The 25508-nt window shown below is 45.7% G+C and overlaps 1 protein-coding gene across 1 annotated transcript in view; it reads left to right on the top strand.

Moving 5' to 3' along the window:
- Positions 1 to 5634: 5634 nt before the first annotated feature.
- LOC126108515 (actin-binding Rho-activating protein-like) overlaps positions 5635 to 25508 on the top strand; it is a 191484-nt gene continuing 171610 nt past the window's right edge. Inside the window, exon 1 of the mRNA XM_049913784.1 lies at positions 5635 to 5829. Within this exon, the coding sequence (XP_049769741.1) occupies positions 5782 to 5829 (48 nt within the window). The 5' untranslated portion in view covers positions 5635 to 5781. The remainder of the gene's footprint in view (positions 5830 to 25508) is intronic.

The following is a 25508-nucleotide window of genomic DNA, read 5'->3' on the forward strand; positions in this document are numbered from 1 at the left end:
CGCACTCTGAGGCGACGAGAGAAGAGTTGTCGTCCACGGCCGAGAAGGGAGCGTCGAGCAAGGCGGCAGTCAGCATCGCTCTCCGGGGGACAGAGAGTTGCGGCAGTCCAGCGAGCAGACACCAGCTCCGGGAGCAGTGCTCCGGTTTTTGGACGTGGCGTGGGTCGTATTTTGGCGCCGTATAGTTTGCTCGGTACGCATCTGCTGCTCCCTTTATGCCCACTTGTGGTGTTCTGTCCGTATGTGCACTGAAAAGGTTACGCTGCGGCTGGAACAGTGCCTTGTGCTTTACGTTCGTGCACCCTGACTCATTTGTTTGCTGCAGGCAGCTCTAATTTCAGAGATTTTTTTTTTTTTCGTCGCGATTATCTTAGCCCGGTGGTGCCAAGTACCCGAGAACAAGGCAGCTAACGTGTGACCTGTTGTTTTGCGTTTTGGAGTCCTGTTTGGGCAACCTAGTTATCACGCACACAAATGTATTGCTGCCGAGTGAGGTCAGCCCTAATCTTGTGAAACCAGTGTGCGATTTCCAGGGGGCGATGGGGGGATTCCCCCCCCCCCCCCCCCCCGCCCTCTGCATCAGACCATCCCATCCTCTGGTTTTAGTTTATCTATCCCAACCTGGGATGTTTATTTCCTACGCACTGGAGTAAAACTTTACATATAATGTAAATTTGTGGAGCCGAACACTGAAAGTTTTTAATAAGTCTTACTATTAACACTGTTAATATGTTTCACTTTTCTATCATCAGAATAAGTTCAACTGTTCACAAATGTGCTTCTACGTTTTGAATTCCCCTCATATATCTGTACCCGCATGTAGATGATTTTGTAAATAAGCTTTACCTATAACGTACTTTTAAAGATATAACAAGGGATGGCTTTTCTGACAATGCATACGTTCAGTAGTGAGTTTCGGCATTAACATCTATTTATAAATAGCTGTTTAACCATGCGTAACACCACAGTCCAAGCTAGTAACATATACAGGGTTATTACAAATGATTGAAGCGATTTCACAGCTCTACAATAACTTTATTATTTGAGATATTTTCAGAATGCGTTGCACACACATACAAAAACTCAAAAAGTTTTTTTAGGCATTCACAAATGTTCGATATGTGCCCCTTTAGTGATTCGGCAGCCATCAAGCCGATAATCAAGTTCCTCCCACACTCGGCGCAGCCTGTCCCCATCAATGAGTTCGAAAGCATCGTTGATGCGAGCTCGCAGTTCTGGCACGTTTCTTGGTAGGTGAGGGTTAAACACTGAATCTTTCACATAACCCCACAGAAAGAAATCGCATGGGGTTAAGTCGGGAGAGCGTGGAGGCCATGACACGAATTGCTGATCATGATCTCCACCACGACCGATCCATCGGTTTTCCAATCTCCTGTTTAAGAAATGCCGAACATCACGATGGAAGTGCGGTGGAGCACCATCCTGTTGAAAGATGAAGTCGGCGCTGTCGGTCTCCAGTTGTGGCATGAGCCAATTTATTCGCCGACTTCCGCGGGCTACGCGTGAAACTTGCCCGCACGCGTCCAACCGTTTTTTCGCTCACTGCAGGCCGACCCGTTGATTTCCCCTTACAGAGGCATCCAGAAGCTTTAAACTGCGCATACCATCGGCGAATGGAGTTAGCAGTTGGTGGATCTTTGTTGAACTTCGTCCTGAAGTGTCGTTGCACTGTTATGACTGACTGATGTGAGTGCATTTCAAGCACGACATACGCTTTCTCGGCTCCTGTCGCCATTTTGTCTCACTGCGCTCTCGAGCGCTCCGGCGGCAGAAACCTGAAGTGCGGCTTCAGCCGAACAAAACTTGACGAGTTTTTCTACGTATCTGTAGTGTGTCGTGACCACATGTCAATGAATGGAGCTACTGTGAATTTATGAAATCGTTTCAATCATTTGTAATAGCCCTGTATAATTCTACTAACCCCCTAAGACATCCCCCCCCACTGGCAGAAGCACAGATCGCACCCTGTGTGAAACTGAGCTTTCAGTGACTGGCTCGTGTGCAAATTAATTAATTTAACCTTTGTGGTGTGTTTTTGCTTTAAACGGTGAATTTCTCGTCATTCATTTGTGTATGTTTCGCCGTTAATAACTGTAAGATAGGAAGGTCTTGAAGGGCTTGCGTATCGTGACTGTATTTTTGGCAACTGTTTAATTTGATTTCTTGTTTATCGGTCTGGTGAAAACTTATGCCAAGTTTACTAATTTCCGCCTGCTGTCCGGAAGTTGGTTTGAAGGTAAATCCGTGGGTAAATCTTTACTGGACCCAACTGTTAACTGATCTTGCGTTGAACTAATGCCATTCTTAAATCGTTTCTTGCTGTGCTATAAATTGCATTACCATAGACAAGGAGACAGGGCACATTCTGTGGTCGAGGGGCAGGCACCGTTGCTGCTTTGCGCGTGGCGTCTTGTCGCTCGCTATTGGCTAATGGCTCTGAGCACTATGGGACTGAACTGCAGAGATCATTAGTCCCCTAGAACTTAGAACTAGTTAAACCTAACTAACCTAAGGACATCACAAATATCCATGCCCGAGGCAGGATTCGAACCTGCGACCGTAGCGGTCTTGCGGTTCCAGACTGCAGCGCCTTTAACCGCACGGCCACTTCGACCGGCTCGCTCGCTATCATTTCCCGCGTTAGTAGGGGCGGCGTGAGATTTGTTTGCTCGCCGTTGTACGGCCGCTAGTCAGCTGTGCCTGCTCCCGCTTCAGGGTGTGCCGTGTTTCGTAAGGCGTACGCCGACTTTCAGTCACTGTTACTCCTGTGCTGCTGTCAGTCGCTTACCGAAAGGTCAGTCTGTTTTAGCACGGTGGCCACTGGGCCGTGACGATGTCGGTTGGTTCAAATGGCTCTGAGCACTATGGGACTTAACACCTATGGTCATCAGTCCCCTAGAACTCAGAACTACTTAAACCTAACTAACCTAAGGACAGCACACAACACCCAGCCATCACGAGGCAGAGAAAATCCCTGACCTCCGCCGGGAATCGAACCCGGGAACCCGGGCGTGGGAAGCGAGGACGCTACCGCACGACCACGAGATGCGGGCACAGAGTAGCACTTGCAACCTACGTCCTCAATTATTTGCTTGACGTATTCCAATCTCTGTCTTCCTCTACAGTTTTTGCCCTCTACAGCTCCCTCTAGTACCATTGAAGTCATTCCCTCATGTCTTAGCAGATGTCCTATCATCCTGTCCCTTCTCCTTATCTGTGTTTTCCACATATTCCTTTCCTCTCCGAATCTGCGTAGAACCTCCTCATTCCTTACCTTATCAGACCACCTAATTTTCAACATTCGTCTGTAGCACCACATCTCAAATGCTTCGATTCTCTTCTGTTCCGGTTTTCCCACAGTCCGTGTTTCACTACCATACAATGCTGTACTCCAGACGTACATCCTCAGAAATTTCTTCCTCAAATTAAGGCCGGTATTTGATATTAGTAGACTTCTCTTGGCCAGAAATGCCTTTTTTGCCATAGCGAGTCTGCTTTTGATGTCCTCCTTGCTCCGTCCGTCATTGGTTATTTTACTGCCTAGGTAGCAGAATTCCTTAACTTCATTGACTTCGTGACCATCAATCCTGATGTTAAGTTTCTCGCTGTTCTCATTTCTACTACGTCTCATTACCTTCGTCTTTCTCCGATTTACTCTCAAACCATACTGTGTACTCATTAGACTGTTCATTCCGTTCAGCAGATCATTTAATTCTTCTTCACTTTCACTCAGGATAGCAATGTCATCAGCGAATCGTATCATTGATATCCTTTCACCTTGTATTTTAATTCCACTCCAGAACCTTTCTTTTATTTCCATCATTGCTTCCTCGATGTACAGATTGAAGAGTAGGGGCGAAAGGCTACAGCCTTGTCTTTCACCCTTCTTAATACGAGCACTTCGTTCTTGATCGTCCACTCTTATTATTCCCTCTTGGTTGTTGTACATATTGTATATGACCCGTCTCGGCCTATAGCTTACCCCTACTTTTTTTCGGAATCTCGAACAGCTTGCACCATTTTATATTGTCGAACGCTTTTCCCAGGTCGAGAAATCCTATGAAACTGTGTGGTTAACCAGATCAAACTTGTTTATTTGCTGTAAATTCCTAAGTAGTTTGTGAGAAAAGTTCTAACTCAGCTGTTCATGATTTTACACAATTCAAGCATTTTGCTAAGGCATTTTCCTATCTATGTTTCATTTAAATGAGAATTATTTATTGGGGTTATTCACCTGTTGAAGCTTAACATAAAATTTGTAACTTAGCTTTCATGATTTTAATTTCAGCATTCTTGTAAAGCAGTCCTTTATCTACGTTTTATTGATTGATAATTCTTCATCGGTGTTATTCACTGGTTGAAGATCAACATATGTTTGTAACCAAGTTTATATGTCCTTGCTTAATTCAGATTTGTTAAGAGCCTTTATTGCTGGAAGATCATTAAAGCTTGGCTGCTTGTAATTGTGTAAGGCGGGTACCAGGTTTAGATTCATTGGGAGAGTCCTTAGAAAATGTAGTCCATCAACAAAGGAGGTGGCTTACAAAACACTCGTTCGACCTATACTTGAGTATTGCGCATCAGTGTGGGATCCGTACCAGATCGGGTTGACGGAGGAGATAGAGAAGATCCAAAGAAGAGCGGCGCGTTTCGTCACAGGGTTATTTGGTAACCGTGATAGCGTTACGGAGATGTTTAACAAACTCGAGTGGCAGACTCTGCAAGAGAGGCGCTCTGCATCGCGGTGTAGCTTGCTCGCCAGGTTTCGAGAGGGTGCGTTTCTGGATGAGGTATCGAATATATTGCTTCCCCCTACTTATACCTCCCGAGGAGATCACGAATGTAAAATTAGAGAGATTAGAGCGCGCACGGAGGCTTTCAGGCAGTCGTTCTTCCCGCGAACCGTACGCGACTGGATCAGGAAAGGGAGGTAATGACAATGGCACGTAAAGTGCCCTCCGCCACACACCGTTGGGTGGCTTGCGGAGTATAAATGTAGATGTAGATGTAGATACTGTTGTCTATGTTGTGGGATACCCTTCCACTTCCACAGCCAAGCTGTCCTATCAACCAGTACGGGGAGTTCCAGCAAATTTCACGATTGCCGGGCCGCAGACGTGCGTACAACGGACGTGGCCGATGCTCGAGCTGTCGCGATGAGAGTGGCGGGTATCTTTAGCCGCCGCGCCGTACCTCGCCTAACATGGCGGTCGTTATTAATTTGGGCGGATAAGCGTAGGCGCCCGCGAAGCGCGCTTTCGCGCTAAATGCGGTCGGCGAGTGTAGAGTCCGTCGCGCGGTTGGTTAACCGGCGAAGCGTCCGGAAGTTCGCGGCTCGGCGCGTCACGTCGCTTCTCCGTTCATTAGGGCGGCTGCGCCTGCAGCGGCGCGGAGCGTGGTATTTATAGGCGCCGCTCGGTGGAGTGGAGTGGGGGCACTCCGTCTCGCATTGTGCGCGCTGCTATAACACGGCCGGCAGATTAGAGTAAGTGTGGGGGAGGAGAGGGGGGGGGGGGGAAGGGAAGACCTCGTGGCGTGAGGGGAGCGGAGGGGAAAGGGGGGGGGGGGAGTGTTTTTTCGGGCAGCCTTCCCGCGCCGCATTTAACTCGCGGCAGCTGTGGTCAAAACAGACACGGCGCAGCACACACTGGCGGTACACCTGCTGCAGGTCCGTGCGGTTGGTGTCGCGTGTTAGTGTGCGTCACACCTGCGCCGAGGCAGCGGCTGGAGTCTCCAGAGGCCGCTGAAGACGAGCGAGTCATGGACGACGACGAACACCACCCGGAGCTGGAGAACATGGCGCGCTTGGTGAGTCGTCATCCTTTCCGTTCATTAACCCTCAACCCTTTCGTGAGCCGTGGGAAACATGCTTCCCACTACAATGAACACGCTCCTAGTGAAACCTTCCCGACTCCACTATATCTCTTTTGTTACTACACATCCTTCCCTTTTACAATAAACTGTGAAACCTTTCCTTAGGATTTCTCTCTCTTGCTTAATAATAACAAATGAAATCTTCCCTTTGAAATTTATTCTCTTTCTGAAACTCCGCATACAAATTTAATTGCTGCTTATTAAAAGTGATTTTCTGATTATTTCGACGGAACATAGAATGTGTCGTGGTCGTGTGGCCCTCAGTCCTTACCTGCAATAACCCAAAACTGTTCAAAAATGGTTCAAATGGCTCTGAGCACTATGGGACTCAACATCTTAGGTCATAAGTCCCCTAGGACTTAGAACTACTTAAACCTAACTAACCTAAGGCCATCACACACACCCATGCCCGTGGCAGGATTCGAACCTGCGACCGTAGCAGTCCCGCGGTTCCGGACTGCAGCGCCAGAACCGCTAGTCCACCGCGGCCGCCCCAAAAACTGTTCCTTACCTTTTTTACTGTTACTGGATCGCCATCTGACTGCTACATCGAACTGCGACATGAATATACTTACTCTGTTTCACTATACTCTATTAGCTGCTGGTGGGCTTTCATAATAAGTGGCTGTATTTATCACCAAAGCTGACGTTATTCTTTAATAGCAAAGTTGACGTTCTTCTTTAATTAATTTGACTGAAGTTACCTAATTCATAGTTAAACTTTTTCTTGACAACAATAAAATTTTTGCAAAGTTTTACGTTGATGGTTTTTGGGATCGATTATAATTAGGAATGCAATATTGCTGGCAAAAGTTTATTATATTCTGAATGAAATGATTTTACTAACGATCAAATGGGACTTACTTTTTATAATAATCTTACAACTAGCAATGCTCAAACATACCTCAGTAGTCTTGAGTTTCTCAAAAAGTTAATTCAAAAATATTAGTTCCTCTTATTATAATAGTTAACTGATGTCTCTGTACATCCGTTTATAATCTCTTGTAAGTCATAGCTGGTGGCTGGCAGGCACACTGCTCCTCTCAACCTCTCGCTTCAGACCTGCTACTGACTCGCTTCACTTCTCGCTTACTACTGACTTCCTACGAACGCTAAATTGCGGTCGCTCCCGCCAACAATGCTTTTTGGTGCAGACAATCCCTGCTACCATTACAAAATGTACCCGTTCTTTTCTTAAAATGTATCCGTACGCGGTTTCTCCCGCCCTTTTTAAAGTTATATCAACAATACTTTGCTGCAGATATTCCCTGCTACCACAATTATTTCCAACATGACAAATATTAATTATTCCTACTTAATCCTATTAATATAATATAAACATATTTCATAAATTGTGGTTTGACAATAGACAATAGATATATACACGTCTTACACTAGTTCCGTGGGATTCACAGTTCCCACCTCTGTACGGTGCTACCACCTAGTGAACAGTGTAGGGTACTGTGATAACGCAGATTTTCCCAGCATATCAAATACTGATGATTTTCACGGGTTTGCAGCTGGGACCATCAGGCCGCCATCTTCAGGTGATGATTGAGTGCACAATCACATTTTAACTGCCTTCATCCACGAATCAAATTTACGATGGAAATTGGGAAAAAAATATGGCAAATTACCTTGTTTGGATGTCTTAGTACATGAGAAAGAAAATGCGATTTTGGGACACAGTGTATACCGAAGACCTACGCATACGGACCGCTACCTCCATGCCACAAGTTGTCATCCACGATGTCAACGCTTGGAAGTTTTACGCACACTGGTCAAGAGGGCTTATGCTGCTTCGGATTCCGATAACTTGAAACAGGAGTTGCATCACCTTAAGGTTGTTTTCAGGCAGAATGGGTATTCTGATCGCCAAATTGCTCGTGCTTTTCAATTTGGACCACCACGAGAACCAATGGTGGACACTTCCAAATCAGTTGCTTTTTTACCCTTCATGGGAAGTATTTCTTCGAAAATTTCGAGAATCCTCAGAAAGTATGATATTAAAAGCGTCCTTATGCCTTTGGCCAAAACTATATCTCTTCTGGGATCGGTTAAAGATGATTTGGGACTGAGGAAGCCTGGGGTATACAAGATCTCCTGTCACTGCGGAAAGGCCTACATTGGACAGACTGTTCGTACAGTTCAAGATCGATGTGTGGAACATCAACGGCATATACGTCTGCTCCAGCCAGAAAAATCAGCCGTTGCTGAACACTGTCTTAATGAAGGGCACAATATGTCGTATAACGAGACGCAAATTATTGCCTCGGCTTCCCGTTACTGGGATTGTGTATTGAAAGAATCAGTTGAAATATGTCTGTCTGATGATATTATTAATAGAGATAAAGTAAGATTAAGTAAGGCGTGGAATCCTATTTTATCACAGATAAAACAACAACGGTCTGGTTTCCGACCGGCTGCATTTTAATTTTGCGGTTCCTCACTTTTGACAGTTTTCACCGCTGGCACTGATGCAATTCTTCGCCTCACAGAGGGCAGATCTTCCGTTGCTCGCGCACGCGCGACGGCCAGTACCCGAGGTATAAAGGAGCCGCCGAATCTGAGGTCTCTTGCCACGTCTTTACCGTTGTGTCCCCCCTACCCTCCATCTCTACACCCTACATCTCCTTTCCTAGGGTGGCTTTCATCAACTCCCCCTCCCGGACGATGCCCTCTCTCCCTCCATTTATCCCTCCTATCAACTCTGATCCTCACTCCCCCTCCTTTCCTCTGTCCTTTCCTTGGGCTCCCTCTTCCTCCCTTCCGTCCTGTTTTCTCCCCACTAAACCTCTCCCTACCTCCCTTCTCCCCCCCCCCCCCCAAGTCCTTTTGTATTCCCCTCCTCTGCCTACCCCACTCCCTGTCGCGTCTGCCCCCCACCACTCTTATGGGTCCTCATCCTCCATCAGCTCCTTTCCCGGTTCCCCGCTTCGGTTTTACTCTCCTTTCCCCGCTTTTTTGTTTTCCCATCTTCTGTCCAGTTTCCCTGTATGGTATGTCACATTTGCCGACTTTTTAGTGCAGTGTTCCAGTGACTGTACAGTGTTGTTCGTCTTTCTCGTGTTGCGAACAGAAACCATGCTGTCGCTAGGTGTGAATTTTATGTCTTCTGCGAACAGAATCCAGACGGTCCCCGTGTTTTTTAATTGTCTGTCTATTGTTTTACCTGTCTGCTTCGTATGTATTTTATTAGCATCATCATCCCTCTGTTCTTTGTTTTAAGTTCCACGATTTCTTTTCGCCATGTTACTCTTTAAGTCTCCGATTTTATCGCCTGTTTTTATTATTTATTCTCTTCATCTTTCTAACAAAGTCTGTAGGCTGAAGAGCGGCATAATAAGCTGCTGCCAGACCGCCCCCTTCGGGGGGAATTGAAATTCCATAAAGAAAAAAAAAAGGTCTCTTCAGTTTCGGCGTAATTGTGCACTCAATCTCACCTGAAGATGGCGGCCACATGGTCCGCCGAAAAATCGTGTTGTCGTCAGGAGGATGGAACCCGGCTGCAAACCCGTGAAAATCATCAGTATGGGGTACTACTTCCAATGGGAAGTTCCCGCCGTTTTTGCTGTACCTTCGCGCAGAGGCATTATATAGCTGAGGGTTGCTCTGTAGAGGAGCCTTTCAGTGCTGTTTGCGTGACATCTTGTGATTTTTTTTCCCTCAAAGCTATAGTATAAGGTAAATACTTTTGATTTACCCAAATTTATGAAGGAAAACGAAAATTGGAAAGAGGAGAATTCCATTTTTAAACAAAAGGAGCCATTTATGCAGTGAAATGGATGAATAACCGTCCAGTCCCTTTCCTGTCCTTAATTCATGACCCATGAGAAACAGCCACAGTGAAAAGGAAGAACAAGGATGGTACTAGCACAGAGATTTGTTGTCCTGAAATTGTGGCAGAATACAAGAAAATAGTGGGTGGTGTCGATAAGTTTGATCAATTACGAGAAAGGTATGCTATTGGCAGACGTTCTGTAAAATGGTGGCACAGAATATTTTGTTACCTGGTGGACGTTGCTGCAGCGAACAGTTTTATCCTGTGGAAAATAAGTGAAAGAAAGTGGACAGCATCATCAGCTCACATACAGGATCCATCTAGCGAGGCAATTGATCGCTGGCTTCTCATTCCAAAAAAGGCGTGGACAAAAATCTGTCTTTCTGGCAAAAAGGGGTAAAGTACCTGAAAATTTTCGTCATGTGGCTGTAGGGGAGCATCGACCCATTTTAGGAGAAACCTACTGGACGTGCCGTCACTGTAGTACCAAAGCTGCGGAAAAGAGCACTCGCTGTGTTTGTACATATTGTCAAATACCACTTTGCATAGACCCATGTTTCAGAAACTATCATGGCAAGTAATTGTGAACAATCATTGTAACAAGAGAAGTAAATTTATCAAATAAATATGACATATATTGAAAAGGTTGTTTTTGTCATTTAACTCCAAGGAAGGGCAGTGGGAAGAATACTTCCCACCTTTTTGTGTGACCTCACTTTCACAGTTGGAGCAAATTGGATATTCTGTATGATAAATATACCTATCTGTTAACTACTGTCTGCTCTCCATTCATTTAAAAAAACTGCTTAATAATTTTGCCCACGAAAGGGTTAACTCACGAGGTGTGGTACCTCTGACCGCGCGAAAGTTTTCGAACTCTTTATCCTCCAAGGTCAGTTATGGCGGAATACTACCGGCTGATCAAAAAATTCAGTATAAATTTGAAAACTGAATAAGTCACGGAATAATGTAGATAGAGAGGTACAAATTGACACACATGCTTCGAATGACATGGGGTTTTATTAGAACAAAAAAAAAAATACAAACGTTCAAAAAATGTCCGACAGATGGCGCTTCATCCGATCAGAATAGCAATAATTAGCATAACAAAGTAAGACAAAGCAAAGATGATGTTCTTTACAGGAAATGCTCAATGTGTCCACTATCATTCCTCGACAATAGCTGTAGTCGAGGAATAATGTTGTGAACAGCACTGTAAAGCATGTCCGGAGTTATGGTGAGGCATTGTTGTCTTTCAGCATCCCTAGAGATGTCTGTCGGTCACGATATACTTGCGACTTCAGGTAACCCCAAAGCCAATAATCGCACGGACTGAGGTCTGGGGACCTGGGAGGCCAAGCATGACGAAAGTGGCGGCTGAGCACACGATCATCACCACACGACGCGCGCAAGAGATCTTTCACGCGTCTAGCAATATGGGGTGGAGCGCCTGGTTCTAATAAAACCCCATGTCATTCCAAAATGTGTGTCAATTTTTACCTCTCTATCTACATTATTCATTGGTTTATTAACTTTTCAAATTTATACTGACTTTTTGATCACCCGGTACTCTACTCCCCCTACCCTACTTAAATTGCCCACTCTGCAATATTTTGTTCAAATATGGCTCTGAACACTATGGGACATAACTTCTGAGGTCATGAGTCCCATAGAACTTAGAACTACTGAAACCTAACTAAGGACACCACACACATCCATGCCCGACGCAGGATTCGAACCTGTGACGGCAGCGGTCTCGCGGTTCCAGACTGTAGCGCCTAGAACCGCACGGCTACTCCGGCCGGCAATATTTTGTTGTTGGTTGCCTTATCGCCTTCTTTTCTCGTTACTAACACATGGTACTGACGTGTAGAGTTATCCTAGACTCCGGCTCGTGAACTATGTACCTGTTTCCTTCAGCAGAGCATAAAATTTGTTCACAGGAACGTGTCAGTTTTAACGATCGTAAGTTTGATTAAATTGTTAAGTGGTGGGTGGAGGAAGAGGTCAGTGATATAGTTAAAAAAATAGATGCAAACGACGACGATTGTACAGTAGAGAATGATCACAGTTCTGCTAATGGAGAATCATTCAGAGGACCTTGCTGTTTCTCCAATAAAATACTTAAAGTGTTAGTTAAAATCAAATGTGATCTGACTGGCGACAAGGAAAAATAAAGATCTCAGAATTCATTGTCGTGGCTGGCCGGTGTGGCCGAGCGGTTCTAGGCGCTACAGTCTGGAACCGCGCGACCGCTACGGCCGCAGGTTCGAATCCTGCCTCGGGCATGGATGTGTGTGATGTGCTTAGGTTAGTTAGGTTTAAGTAGTTCTAAGTTCTAGGGGACTGATGACCTTAGAAGTTAAGTCCCATAGTGCTCAGAGCCATTTTGAAGGTGGAAAAGCGTGGTGCCAACAGTCTCTCTGGCAGACTTGTTACATTTTTAAGTGTTCTGCCAAAAAACAATCGCAGTCCTTGGTTTGCTGTCCCCACAACATTATCTATGTGATCCTTTCAACATATTCGTAAAGGTGATTCTTAAATATGTAGTTGAATATATAGCCTTTAGATCTGTGTGATTTATCATGTACCCGAAATTTAGCAGATTCCTTTTGGTAATCCTGTGACTGAGTTCACACTTTTCATAATTTAGTCAACTTCCATTTTCCGCACCATAGAGATGTTGTTGTTGCAGTCTACAGTCCAGAGACGGGTTTGATGCCGCTCTCCATGCTACATTATCCTGTGCAAGCCTCTTCATCTCCGAGTAACTACTGCAACCTACATCCTTCTCAATCTGCTCTCGGCCCCCCTCTATGATTTTTACCCTCCACGCTTCCCTCTAGAACTAAATTGGTGATCCCTTTCTTCTAGTCAAGTTGTGCTACAAATTCCTCATATCCCCAAGTCTACTGAGTACCTCCTCGTTAATTGCATGATCTACCCATCTTATCTTCAGCATTTTTCTGTAGCACCACATTTCGAAAGCTTCTATTCTCTTCTTGTCTAAACTATTTATCGTCCATGTTCCACTTCCGTGTGTCATTTCCTAATCAAATTTCCTCAGCATCAGCAAATTTAATCCGGCTACATTCCATTATCCTAGTTTTACTCCTGTTGATGTTCATCTTATAGCCTTCTTTCAAGACACTGTCCATTCCGTTCAACTGCTCTTGCAAGTCCTTTGCTGTCTCTGACAGGATTACAATGTCATCGGCGAACGTCAAAGATTTCATTTTTCTCCATAGATTTTAATTTCTAATCCAAATTTTTCTTTTGTTTTCTTCACTGCTTGCTCAATATACAGATTGAATAATATCGTGGATACCCTTCAACCCTGCCTCACTCCCTTCCCAACCACTGCTTCCCTTTCGTACCCCTCGACTCATAACTGCCATCTGGTTTCTGTACAAATTATAAATAGCCTTTCACTCGCTGTGTTTGACCCCTGCCACCATCAGAATTTGAAAGAGAATATTCTAGTCAACATTGTCAAAACCTTTCTCTAAGTCTACAAATCTCAGAAACGTAGGTTTGCCTTTCCTTAATCCATCTTTTGAGGTAAGTAGGGTCAGTATTGCCTTGTGTGTTCCAATATTTCTGTGGAATCCAAACTGATATTCCCCAAGGCTGGCTTCTACCAGTTTTTCCATTCGTCTGTAAAGAATTCGTGTTACTATTTTGCAGCCATGACTGATTAGACTGATAGTTTGGTTATTTTCACACCTATCAAACCTGCTTTCTTCGGGATTGGAATTATTATATTCTTCTTGACGTCTGAGGGTATTTCGCCTGTGTCATACATGTTGCTCACCAGATGGTAGATTTTTGTCATGGGATGCTCTCCCAAGGCTATCAATAGTTCTAATGGAATGTCTTCTCCTGGGGCCTTGTTTCGACATAGGTCTTTAAGTGCTCTGTCAAATTCTTCACACAGAATCATATCTCCCATTTCACCTTCATCCACGTCCTCTTCCATTTTCATAATATCGCTCTCGAATACATCGCCCTTGTATAAACTGTCTATATACTCCTTCAACCTTTCTGCCTACCCTTTTTTGCTTAGGACATGTTTTCCATCTGAGCTCTTTATATTCATACAGGTGGTTCTCTTTCCTCCAAACGTCTCTTTAATTTTCCTGTAGGCAATATCTATCTTAACCCTAGTGATATACGCCTCTACGTCCTTGCAGTTGTCCTCTAGTCATCCCTGCTTAGCCATTTTGCACCTCCCGTCGATCTCATTTTTGAGGTACATTGTCTAAATCATTTTTGAATTCATTTTGATCCTCTGATGGCTTTATGAGACGGTAAGGGACTATACCGACTACAAATAATCTAAGAGGGCTGCTCATACTGTCTTCTATGTCGTTTATGTAGATCAGGAAGAACAGATGGACTATAACACTTCAAAGTGGAACGACAGATATTACTTATGTCCAACTCGATGACCCTCCGTCCATTATTACGGACTCTGCCCCCTCTGACAGGAAATCACGAATCCAATGGCTCAACTAGGATGACGTTCCATAGCTAATCAATTTGATGAGAAGTCGGTTGTGAGAAACGGTGTATAAAGCCTTCTAGAAATCTAGAAATACGGAATCCCCTCTCGATAGCGCTTATTACTTCGTGGGGATAAAAAGCTAGTTGCGTTTCACAAGAATCACGTTTTCCGAATTCATGTGGACTGTTTGTCTATAAGTCATTTTCTGCTAGGTAATTCAGAGTGCTCGAGCACAGTGCCCAGCCTACTTACAAAAGTATTTTCTGCACTTTGCCGCTGGCAGGGGCGGATCCTGGATCTCGGTGGGGGGGGGGGGGGGGGGGGTGGGGGGCAAGTTTTTTGGTACCTGCCTTCCAAAAAATTAATTCCAAATAAAACCATTAATACCCTATACGGGCGCGCTGTGTGTTTAATGAAATAACTTACTGTATTACCTAAAAAATATTCTTCAAATACGACACGTGCACTTGATAAACTCAGTGTTTGTCTGCTAATGTAAAATAATCTATAAAAATGATAATGTTCATTTGTTCCCATACTTAAATCTTCGAAATTAGTTCACCATTTGCTTTCATTTGACAGAATGTTGCCATCGAATTCGCGCATGTGTTTATACGCAGCAATGGCGATATGACTGCGAAAAGTTATAATAGGGTATTTGACTGTGTTCAGCAAATCATCTTATATTGTTAATTACGTCATTTTATGCTCATAATAAACTGTTTTTACTCATGAATGTAAATATTAACAATAAGAAATTTCTTTCTTTCTTCTTGTAAAAAAATAAGAAATAAAATAAAAATGCAAAAGTATAAATAAAATGAAATTTAATATTAAATATGTATAGTCACAATACTGCTCTTAAATATTAAATTCTTATCTCCTTCTACGACCACTTTTTGAAAATCTTGTAATTACTTTTTCTATGTCTACAGGAATCTGGTAATGAATATGCATAAGTGCAAGACCAAGGAAGTGGTTTCCATTCATCGATGTTCTTAAATAAGTTTTCAGGTGCCGCAAGTAAAACATACTAGATAGGCCGACGTAATCAGCCCCTAAAGCAGTCGGAAAAAAAGATCGGTCACGCACCAGGGAGGGTTGGGGGGGGGGGGGGGGCAATTGCCCCATTTACACCTGTCGACTTCTGTTACTCATGTTGGCACTTTTTCTTGATTCATATTCTGGATCCGCCCCTGGCCGCTGGCATACTTTACATACGACCGCATTCTCTTTGGATTTTCTGTCATATTTCGAAACAAAGTCACGTCGTGGAAAATATTAAAAGCATCTCGCATTGATCTTCGCCCTAGATTTCGAGCGTCTGTAAAAGTTAAGTAATCTGGGGGAATATACGCGCTATCAATTTCGGCATGCTTTTTTCGTTGCTTCTGCAACAGTGTTCTGACCTGTTTTGTGTACCGTGGGGGATCGGTACCCCGTCCTCTTAAGTTATGTGGTATATATACTGAAGGGCCAAAGAAACTGGTACTCCTGCCTAATATCGTGAAGGGCCTTCGCAAGCACGCAAAAGAGCCGCAACACGACGTGGCAGGGGCTCGACTAATGTCTGAAGTAGTGCTGGAGGGAACTGACACCATAAAGGACAGGGCTGCACGGTTCGACTAGAGGATGCAGATCTCTTATCAACGGCACGTTGCAAGGTATTACAGATATGCTCAATAATGTTCGTGTCTGGGGAGTTTGGTGCCCAGCGGAAGTGTTTAAACTCAAAAGACTCTTCACGGAGCCACTCTCTAGCAATTCTGGACGTATGGGGTGTCGCATTGTCCTGCTGGAATTTCCCAAGTCCGTTGGGACGCACAATTGACATGAATGGATGCAGGTCCAAACGGTTCAAATGGCTCTGAACCCTATTTGCCCAAAACCGTCGGAATGCATGATGGACATGAATGGATGCTTACGTACGTGTCACCAATCAGAGAGGCATCTAGACTTATCAGTGTTCCCACATCACTCCAACTGCACACGCCCCACACCATTACAGAGCCTCCACCAGCTTCAACAGTCCCCTGCTGTCATGTGGGTTCCATGGATTCATGAGGCTGCCTCCATATCAGTATACGTCCATTGGCTCGTTACAGTTTGAAACGAGACTCGTCCGACCAGGCAATGCTCCCCAGGCATCAACAGTCCAATGTCGGTGCAGACGGGCCCAGGCGGGGCGCAAAGATTTGTGTCTCGCAGTCATCAACGGCACACGAGTGGGCCCTCGGCTGCGAAAGCCCATTTCGATGATGTTCCGTTGAATGGTTCGCTCGCTGTCACTTGTCGATGCTCCAGCATTGAAATCTGCACAGATTTGCAGAAGGGTTGCACTTCTGTCACGTTGAAAGAGCCTCTCCAGACGTCGTTGGTGCCGTTCTCGCAGGATCTTTTTTCGGCCGCAGCGATGTCGGAGATTTGAAGTTTTACCCGATTCCTGATATTCACGGTACACTCGTGAAATGGTGGTACGGGAAAATCCCCACTTCATTACTACCTCGGAGATTCTGTGTGCCATCGCCCGTCAGCCGACTATAACATCACATTCAGACTCGCTTAAATCTTGATAAACCGCCACTGTAGTAACAGTAACTGATGTAACAACTGCCCCAGAAAGTTGCTATCTTATACAGACGTCGCCGACCACAACGCCGTATTCTGCCTGTGTACATGTCTCTGTACTTGAATATTCATTACTACACTCCTGGAAATTGAAATAAGAACACCGTGAATTCATTGTCCTGGGAAGGGGAAACTTTATTGACACATTCCTGGGGTCAGATACATCACATGATCACACTGACAGAACCACAGGCACATAGACACAGGCAACAGAGCATGCACAATGTCGGCACTAGTACAGTGTATATCCACCTTTCGCAGCAATGCAGGCTGCTATTCTCCCATGGAGACGATCGTAGAGATGCTGGATGTAGTCCTGTGGAACGGCTTGCCATGCCGGCGCCTCAGTTGGACCAGCGTTCGTGCTGGACGTGCAGACCGCGTGAGACGGCGCTTCATCCAGTCCCAAACATGCTCAATGGGGGACAGATCCGGAGATCTTGCTGGCCAGGGTAGTGGACTTAAACCTTCTAGAGCACGTTGGGTGGCACGGGATACATGCGGACGTGCATTGTCCTGTTGGAACAGCAAGTTCCCTTGCCGGTCTAGGAATGGTAGAACGATGGGTTCGATGACGGTTTGGATGTACCGTGCACTATTCAGTGTCCCCTCGACGATCACCAGTGGTGTACGGCCAGTGTAGGAGATCGCTCCCCACACCATGATGCCGGGTGTTGGCCCTGTGTGCTTCGGTCGTATGCAATCCTGATTGTGGCGCTCACCTGCACGGCGCCAAACACGCGTACGACCATCATTGGCACCGAGGCAGAAGCGACTCTCATCGCTGAAGACGACACGTCTCCATTCGTCCCTCCATTCACGCCTGTCGCGACACCACTGGAGGCGGGCTGCACGATGTTGGGGCGTGAGCGGAAGACGGCCTAACGGTGTGCGGGACCGTAGCCCAGCTTCGTGTAGACGGTTGCGAATGGTCCTCGCCGATACCCCAGGAGCAACAGTGTCCCTAATTTGCTGGGAAGTGGTGGTGCGGTCCCCTACGGCACTGCGTAGGATCCTACGGTCTTGGCGTGCATCCGTGCGTCGCTGCGGTCCGGTCCCAGGTCGACGGGCACGTGCACCTTCCGCCGACCACTGGCGACAACATCGATGTACTGTGGAGGCCTCACGCCCCACGTGTTGAGCAATTCGGCGGTACGTCCACCCGGCCTCCCGCATGCCCACTATACGCCCTCGCTCAAAGTCCGTCAACTGCACATACGGTTCACGTCCACGCTGTCGCGGCATGCTACCAGTGTTAAAGACTGCGATGGAGCTCCGTATGCCACGGCAAACTGGCTGACACTGACGGTGGCGGTGCACAAATGCTGCGCAGCTAGCGCCATTCGACGGCCAACACCGCGGTTCCTGGTGTGTCCGCTGTGCCGTGCGTGTGATCATTGCTTGTACAGCCCTCTCGCAGTGTCCGGAGCAAGTATGGTGGGTCTGACACACCGGTGTCAATGTGTTCTTTTTTCCATTTCCAGGAGTGTATATTAATTTTTTCGGCGCTTCCGTGTGTCTCAACTGCCGTCGGTACTGTTTCTTCGACTTTAAACCACATTTGGCCTATGCTTAACAGTAAGTTTGGAAGGAGTGGAGACTGTCTCTTAGGAATGTGTCAAGTGCTTTTTTATCTGCTTTTTTAAATATATGTATTGTGAAACTTCCTGGCAGATTAAAACTGTGTGCCGGACTCAGACTCGAACTCGGGACCTTTGCCTTTCGCGGGCAAGTGCTCTGTGTTTCTGTGAAGTTTGGAAGGTGGAGACGAGGTACTGGCAGAAGTAAAGCTGTGAGGACGGGTCGTGAGTCGTGCTTGGGTAGCTCAGTTGGTAGAGCACTTGCCTGCGAAAGGCAAAGGTCCCGAGTTCGAGTCTCGGTCTGGAATGCAGTTTTAATCTGCCACGAAATTTCATATCAACGCACACTCCGCTGCGGAGTGAATATCTCATTCTGGAAACATCCCCCACGCTGTGGCTAAGCCATGTCTCCGCAATATCCTTTCTTTCAGAAGTGCTAGTTCTGCAAGGTTCGCAGGAGAGCTTCTGTGAAGTTTGGAAGGTAGGAGACGAGGTACTGGCAGAAGTAAAGCTGTGAGGACGGGGCGTGAATCGTGCTTGGGAAGCTCAGTTGCTAGAGCACTTGCCTGCGAAAGGCAAAGGTCCCGAGTTCGAGTCTCGGTCGGGCACACAGTTTTAATCTGCCAGGAAGTTTCATATGAGCGGACACTCCGCTGCAGAGTGAAAATCTCATTCTGGATATGTATTTTGCTTTCATTTTTGATGTGTTTGGATGTTACGGTTTTCAGTGTAGATGCAAAAACCTTCTCGTCACGAATCTCTGTATCCTCATGGTGTTCCGTATTTGTTCATGATTATCTGTTTCTAAGATGTGAAGTATGTTTTCGCAAGCAGTTACAATTCGAGAGGGCTCCTCAACTAATTTTCTGAGAAGGCATTCAGTACGATCATGGACGATGTTTTATGGCTACCACCTAGTTGAAACATGTATTCTCGCCGAAATTTCGAGGGTAGGTTGAAATCACCAACTACAGTTGTGTGAATGGGACTGTTATCTGAAATGAGACGTAAGTTTAGTAATTCTTCTGTAATGTGATTGTCATCAGTAAGATCACCATTTGTCATCACACAGTAATGTGTTGATTGCCTTTTGCCGCTGCTGTACTTCATACACGACCAGAATCTCTTCGGGTTTTCTGCCAGGTGTCCAGAGAGAATTTCATTTTCGAAGCTATTAAAAGCATCTCACATTGAAGTACGTGCTAAATTTCAAGCTTCTGTAAAAGTTCGCCAATCTTAGAGGTTTGAGTCCTTTCAAATTTGACATGCTATTTTTCGTTGCTGCTGCAACAGTGTTCTCATCTGTATTGTTTAAGCCGGCTGGAGTGGCCGAGCGGTTCTAGGCGCTACAGTCTGGAACCGCGCGACCGCTACGGTCGCAGGTTCGAGTCCTGCCTCGGGCATGACTGTGTGTGATGTCCTTAGGTTAGTTAGGTTTACGTAGTTCAAAGTTATAGGGGACTGATGACCTTAGCAGTTAAGTCCCATAGTGCTCAGAGCCATCTGAACCATTTTGTTTTGTGTAACAGGGGGAATCAGATGTCGGTTCCACTCTCACCAGGCCTGAACAGTTGCTTTTCCCGAGCTCGATATGCAAATGAAATTGGAAGAAACTGTAGTATGTGCCACTGTGAGAAGTGCCCTGAGCCATGCACTTCACAGCAGTGGTGAAGTGTGGCATTTTCTTTTTTTTTTTTTTTTTTTTTTTTGCAGGGTAGGCTGAGAATTACGAATTTCGAGAACAGAAAAAAAATCTTTTAAAAAAGTTGTAAAATAGAAACACTCCAAAAGTTTAAAACTTCCTGGCAGATTAAAATTGTGTGCCGCGCCGAGACTCGAACTCGGGACCTTTTGCCTTTTGCGGGCAAATGCTCTACCAACTGAGGTACCCAAGCACGACTCACGACCCGTCCTCACAGCTTTACTTCTGCCAGTACCTCGTCTCCTACCTTCCAAACTTTACAGAAGCTCTCCTGTGAACCTTGCAGAACTAGCACTCCTGAAAGAAAGGATATTGCGGAGACATGGCTTAGCCACAGCGTGGGGGATGTTTCCAGAATGAGATTTGCACTCTGCAGCCGAGTGCGTGCTGATATGAAACTTCCTGGCAGATTAAAACTGTGTGCCGGACCGAGACTCGAACTCGGGACCCTTTGCCTTTCGCGTGCTCTACCATCTAAGCTACAGCTCAGATGGTAGAGCACTTCTAAAGTTACTTAGTTACGTATTTCTACTATCATTGAAACTACTGCAGAAATCGTTGTAAATAAATGCAAAAAATTATTAAACAGCCACAAATTAATAAAAATGTAACAAGTAGTAAATTACCGTTACATCTTTTTATAAATTAGTTCTCTCCTCGTGTCCTTTTTCTGAGCGCAAACGTCGATAACACGAGATATGAAGTCCTGCCACTTGGTTGAAGATTTCCAAGATCCCTTCTCTGTAGCTAAAATCGCCATGTTTGACAGTCTGTCAATTGTCATTGCGTTGCGAACGTAGATTTAAGGCTTTTTAATGTACTCAGCCTTCTCCGAGACGCGCTCATTGCTTGAATTGCAAGAATCAACTACAGTAATTTCACACGTTCAGAGAAGACATTTTTTAATCCATTGTTAATAATGGATTTAAGGAGGTCCTGACGCTGTAGACCTTTATTCTCACTTCTGTAAATAAACGTAGATTCCGTTTTCAGTTTTTCACTGTGAAAGAAAAAATGTATTTTAAGCAGTTTTTCAACCTTATATATCGGGAAATTGTTTGGCCTATGACAACCTGAAAATTTTTCTTCATTTACAATTTCTGTAAAATATGTTTCATGAAAGCTCTGGAATTTAGTTTATGTGTACTACTACTGTGTTACTGGTTTCGAATGCTAGCCTTCTCGACTTCTGAATACTTGGTTCTGTTTCGTTAAAATTAATTGCAGATACTCCTGCCGAATTTGTTCAAATGGTTCAAATGACTCTGAGCACTATGGGACTTAACATGTGAGGTCATCAGTCCCCTAGAACTTAGAACTACTTAAACCTAACCAACCTAAGGACATGACACACATCCATGCCCGAGGCAGGATTCGAACCTGCTACCGTAGCGGTCGCGCGGTTCCAGACTGAAGCGCCTAGAACCGCTCGGCCACACAGGCCGGCCCGAATTTGTAACGCTCTTAACTTCCACTATGCATTTCACAATAATTTCCTCACATATTAGTCTTTCAACGGTCTTAATGCAGTTTTCAATTTCGAGCTTACAGCGTCTTATGTCCACAGCTTTATATTTCAAGATGTCATACAATATACTAGTATGATGGAAAATCGATCTGTACAGCTGCAGTAGAGAAAGAAAACTTTGATCATCCAGCATACTGTTTAGGCCAACTGCTTGATGTACAGAATTATCATCCCAGCCTTCAAAGTTTATCACATCATTAAATGCTGCTTTCAGATATGCATAGTGAAGAATAAAGGTTTGTACACCGCATGAATGAAAATTCCGTCTTGTTTCACGAACTTGGTGGTTTAAATCGCGTTTCCCTCAGTAGTTTACTTCTTTTACTGAAACGTGCCAAAAACGTTGTGAAATCCTGATAGATTTGCCCCAAAAAGTTTTACATGCATAATTTTTTTTGCAAGCATAGAGGGGTACTAGGTTCAACTGATGTGCGTAGCAGTGGATAAAGACAGCATGTTTCACTATAGAACGGACACCATAATTTTTCCCGCCATTATACTGCAGCCGTCGTATGTTTGCGACCCTAATTTGTTTTTATCATTATTGTAACTGCTTAGCTTGTCTTAGCACTTGCAACAACTGCCCTAAAACCCTACAAATCTGCCCTGTGTTTCTCCTTATTCGTTATTTGCAAAACGAAAAATTGCAGCTTGACTTCAAGTTGAGACATCCGTTGTTCCGTCGACTTGTGCTAATATAAAAGGACTATTTCTTAACTTCACTTGAAATTTTGTTCCTTAACAACATCCGTGATACAAACTAGCAATTCATTTTGTTTGTCAGAGGAAGCGCCTTTAAATACTCGATCGGATGCTAATACGGTTTACTTCTGCTAAGAAATCCAAGAGTTATGGAAAATTTCCTTTATTTACTGACACGTCAGGTTTCTCACGACCTCGAAAAGCTAACTCCTGCCACGCTAAAAAGCAGGTAGTCGAAATAAGTCTCTTCGTTATATTTTTGTTTCGATCAGCCTTCTCGTTATGTTTCAAAGATTCAACGCGTGTTGCTTCTGAAAGATCATGGTCACTTCTTACTGTACCTAGCTGATTGTATTTAACAGCTGCTGCGATACATGAAATGGAACATTCATGCCTTTTGGCTTTCGAAGGGAAATTTTTACAGCTGCCTTCGCCTACTCCCCACGTACACCATTCAAAACCGCCATCACTCATTCCGCACAGTACACAGTAAAAACAAAACAGTTCGTTCCTTGCAACGCTGGCACTTAACCACGGGTTTGAATTGCACCATTGTTTTTGGAAACGTCTTACAAATTTTCCATAAGATTTTTTAATAGACAGACTTGGCAACGTTTTTCGTTATTCCACCAGGAGTTTTATCTTCCAAAGAAAGACGAGAGAAGAATGCAGGGTCTTCAGTTAAAAAATTCAGTGGCCTGTGTGATGAAATGAACACGTCCATGGCGGTTTGAGGTAGTCATCAGTACCACTCGTTACAAGATAATGATTTAAATATTAGACAACTTATGCCGGCAGCGGTGGTCTAGCGGTTCAGCAGTCCGCTGTTAGCAGCGGTGGGGCAAGGTCGTCGTGCCTGTGTCCCCCTGTTAGCGTACCGCGCGCGCGAGTGTTTACTGTTTACCTTCCGCTGCGGCGAGTGACACGCGTCCGTGTCTCGGTAGTGCCATGGCGCACTCGTATCGCAAGTCCACAATTAATATCACATTTCAAGCGGACTATGCAAGACCTCGAGCACTTGACATTGAACGTTTCATCCGGGAAGAACTTCATATTGCACCTCAAGACATCATTGGGATCCACTTTTCTATAACACAAAGTGTCGTCTACATAAAAATGATCAATGACAAGGCGTGCACTGATGTTGTGTGCCGACACGCTCGTGGACTTAAATTCAAGCATTGTGATGGTCACATAGGAACTGTCACGATCGACCGCGCTGGATTAGGCCTTCGCACTCTGAGGGTCTTCGAGCTGCCATTCGAAGTCCCGCCAGATGTTGTGATGACAGCTTTCAAACCATACGGCCACGTGCTCAGCCACTTGGCTGAAAAATGGCAAACGTTTGAAACGTATCCCGTCTTAAATGGAGTGCGACAAATTAAGATTGAATTGACGAAGCATGTGCCATCCTATTTAGTAATTGGCGGCTGCAGAGTCATTGTTATGTACGACGGACAACCGCGTACTTGCGACGGCTGTGGCCAGGAAGGACATGTCCGATCGGCCTGCATTCAACGCCGACTGACTCAGACACCGGTTGGTGAAGTTCCTTCCCCGGCGACGCCTACTTCACTCCCCATCACGTATGCAGCGGCTGCAACCGCAACAGCTGTTCCTGCCCAGGATCGTACCCCCTTATTGCAGTCAGTGGTCGATGACAGTGTGGCGGACAGCATATCCCCCTCTACGACGTCATCGGCAGCCTTGCCTCAAGACGGTGATCAATTGTGCCACCAAGACGAGCCTAAAGAGAAGATGGAAGTAGAAACTGAAATTGTCCCGACCTCTGCCTTCCTACCAATGGAGACCGCATCAGATGATTGTCGCCCGCACTCTGACACAGAACAACATGTCCGGAAACAACGGTCCCCTCGAAAACGCAAGAAACGGCGCCATACGCCATCCGATGATTGCCTGCTTCGGATGTGTGACCCGGACGAACAATCGGCCTCGGACGACAATCAGGACTCTACCACCACAACTCACCCTTCCCGTCACGATGCTACGGCGGATACAATTTCTGAGTCTCAGTCTGACAACATCACTTCTGCTACTGAACATGCGCGCGAGCGCTCCACTGACAGCACTCCTCAACAGTTACCAATTGCTGCATCTGATTCTTGGGCGGATGATGTCGAGGATGAGCCACAGCAACAGGAGGATGCCGGAGGCAGAGATGCTCCCGCGGCTGTACCCAGCACCGACCAACAACAGTGACTACGGCTGTATCGTCAGCCTCTGTGGGGCCGCCCCTGCCGCCCACACCTCGCCTCCTACACAACCCAGTTGCCGACCTGGCTGACCAAACGTACCGTCTAGCGACGATTAACATCAACAACATACGTGCCCGACATAAACTAAAGATGCTACAGGACCTGCTCAACGCAGCAGACATCGACATTGCGCTCCTTCAAGAGGTGTATGTCACAGACTTCAAGGGACCCTATGGCTACACGACTTGGGTCTCACATGCGTCTGCCAATGGCAGTGGTGTGGCGATCCTCCTCCGCGAAGGTATATCCGCAGAAGACGTCGAGTATCTCCCTGACGCCAGAGGCAGAGGCATCTATGCACCGTCAGGATCTGGTCGGCGTCGCGAACGCTCCACCTTTTTCGCTCATACAATCACGCCCCTCTTTATGGGCCGTCAGGACGCCTTGATAACGGGAGGGGACTTTAACTGTAGCCAAGCACCTAAGGATCAGTTACCACACCATTCTCCCTGCGCAGAACTTACGACAATTATAAATAATCTTCAATTGGCGGACTCGTGGGAACATGTTTGTGGCGATCGGCCCGGATTTACTCACTACACCAGCCATTCCTCCAGCCGCATCGACCGGATATACATCTCGCGCTCCATAGCTGTGGGGACAAGAGCTGCCGAAGTTTGGCCCACAGCTTTTTCTGACCACGAGGCCTACATCTGCGCTATTACCCTCGGCCGCCAGAAGGTATGGCACAGCCGTGGTCTTTGGAAGTTAAACGTCGCCCACCTCGCTTCTCAGGAATGCCGCCGCCTTATAGAGAACACGTGGGACTCATGTAGCCGCCGGCGTGGCGCCTACCGGTCTACACTGTCGTGGTGGTTACTCTGCGCCAAACCAGCCCTCCGGAAGACCTTGATAGGCTACGGCCGAGATGTTGCAGCATGGAAGAGACATACCATGGACTTTTACTAC

Source organism: Schistocerca cancellata, chromosome 11 (genome assembly GCF_023864275.1).
Source record: "Schistocerca cancellata isolate TAMUIC-IGC-003103 chromosome 11, iqSchCanc2.1, whole genome shotgun sequence".
NCBI classification, from domain to species: Eukaryota; Metazoa; Arthropoda; class Insecta; order Orthoptera; family Acrididae; genus Schistocerca; species Schistocerca cancellata.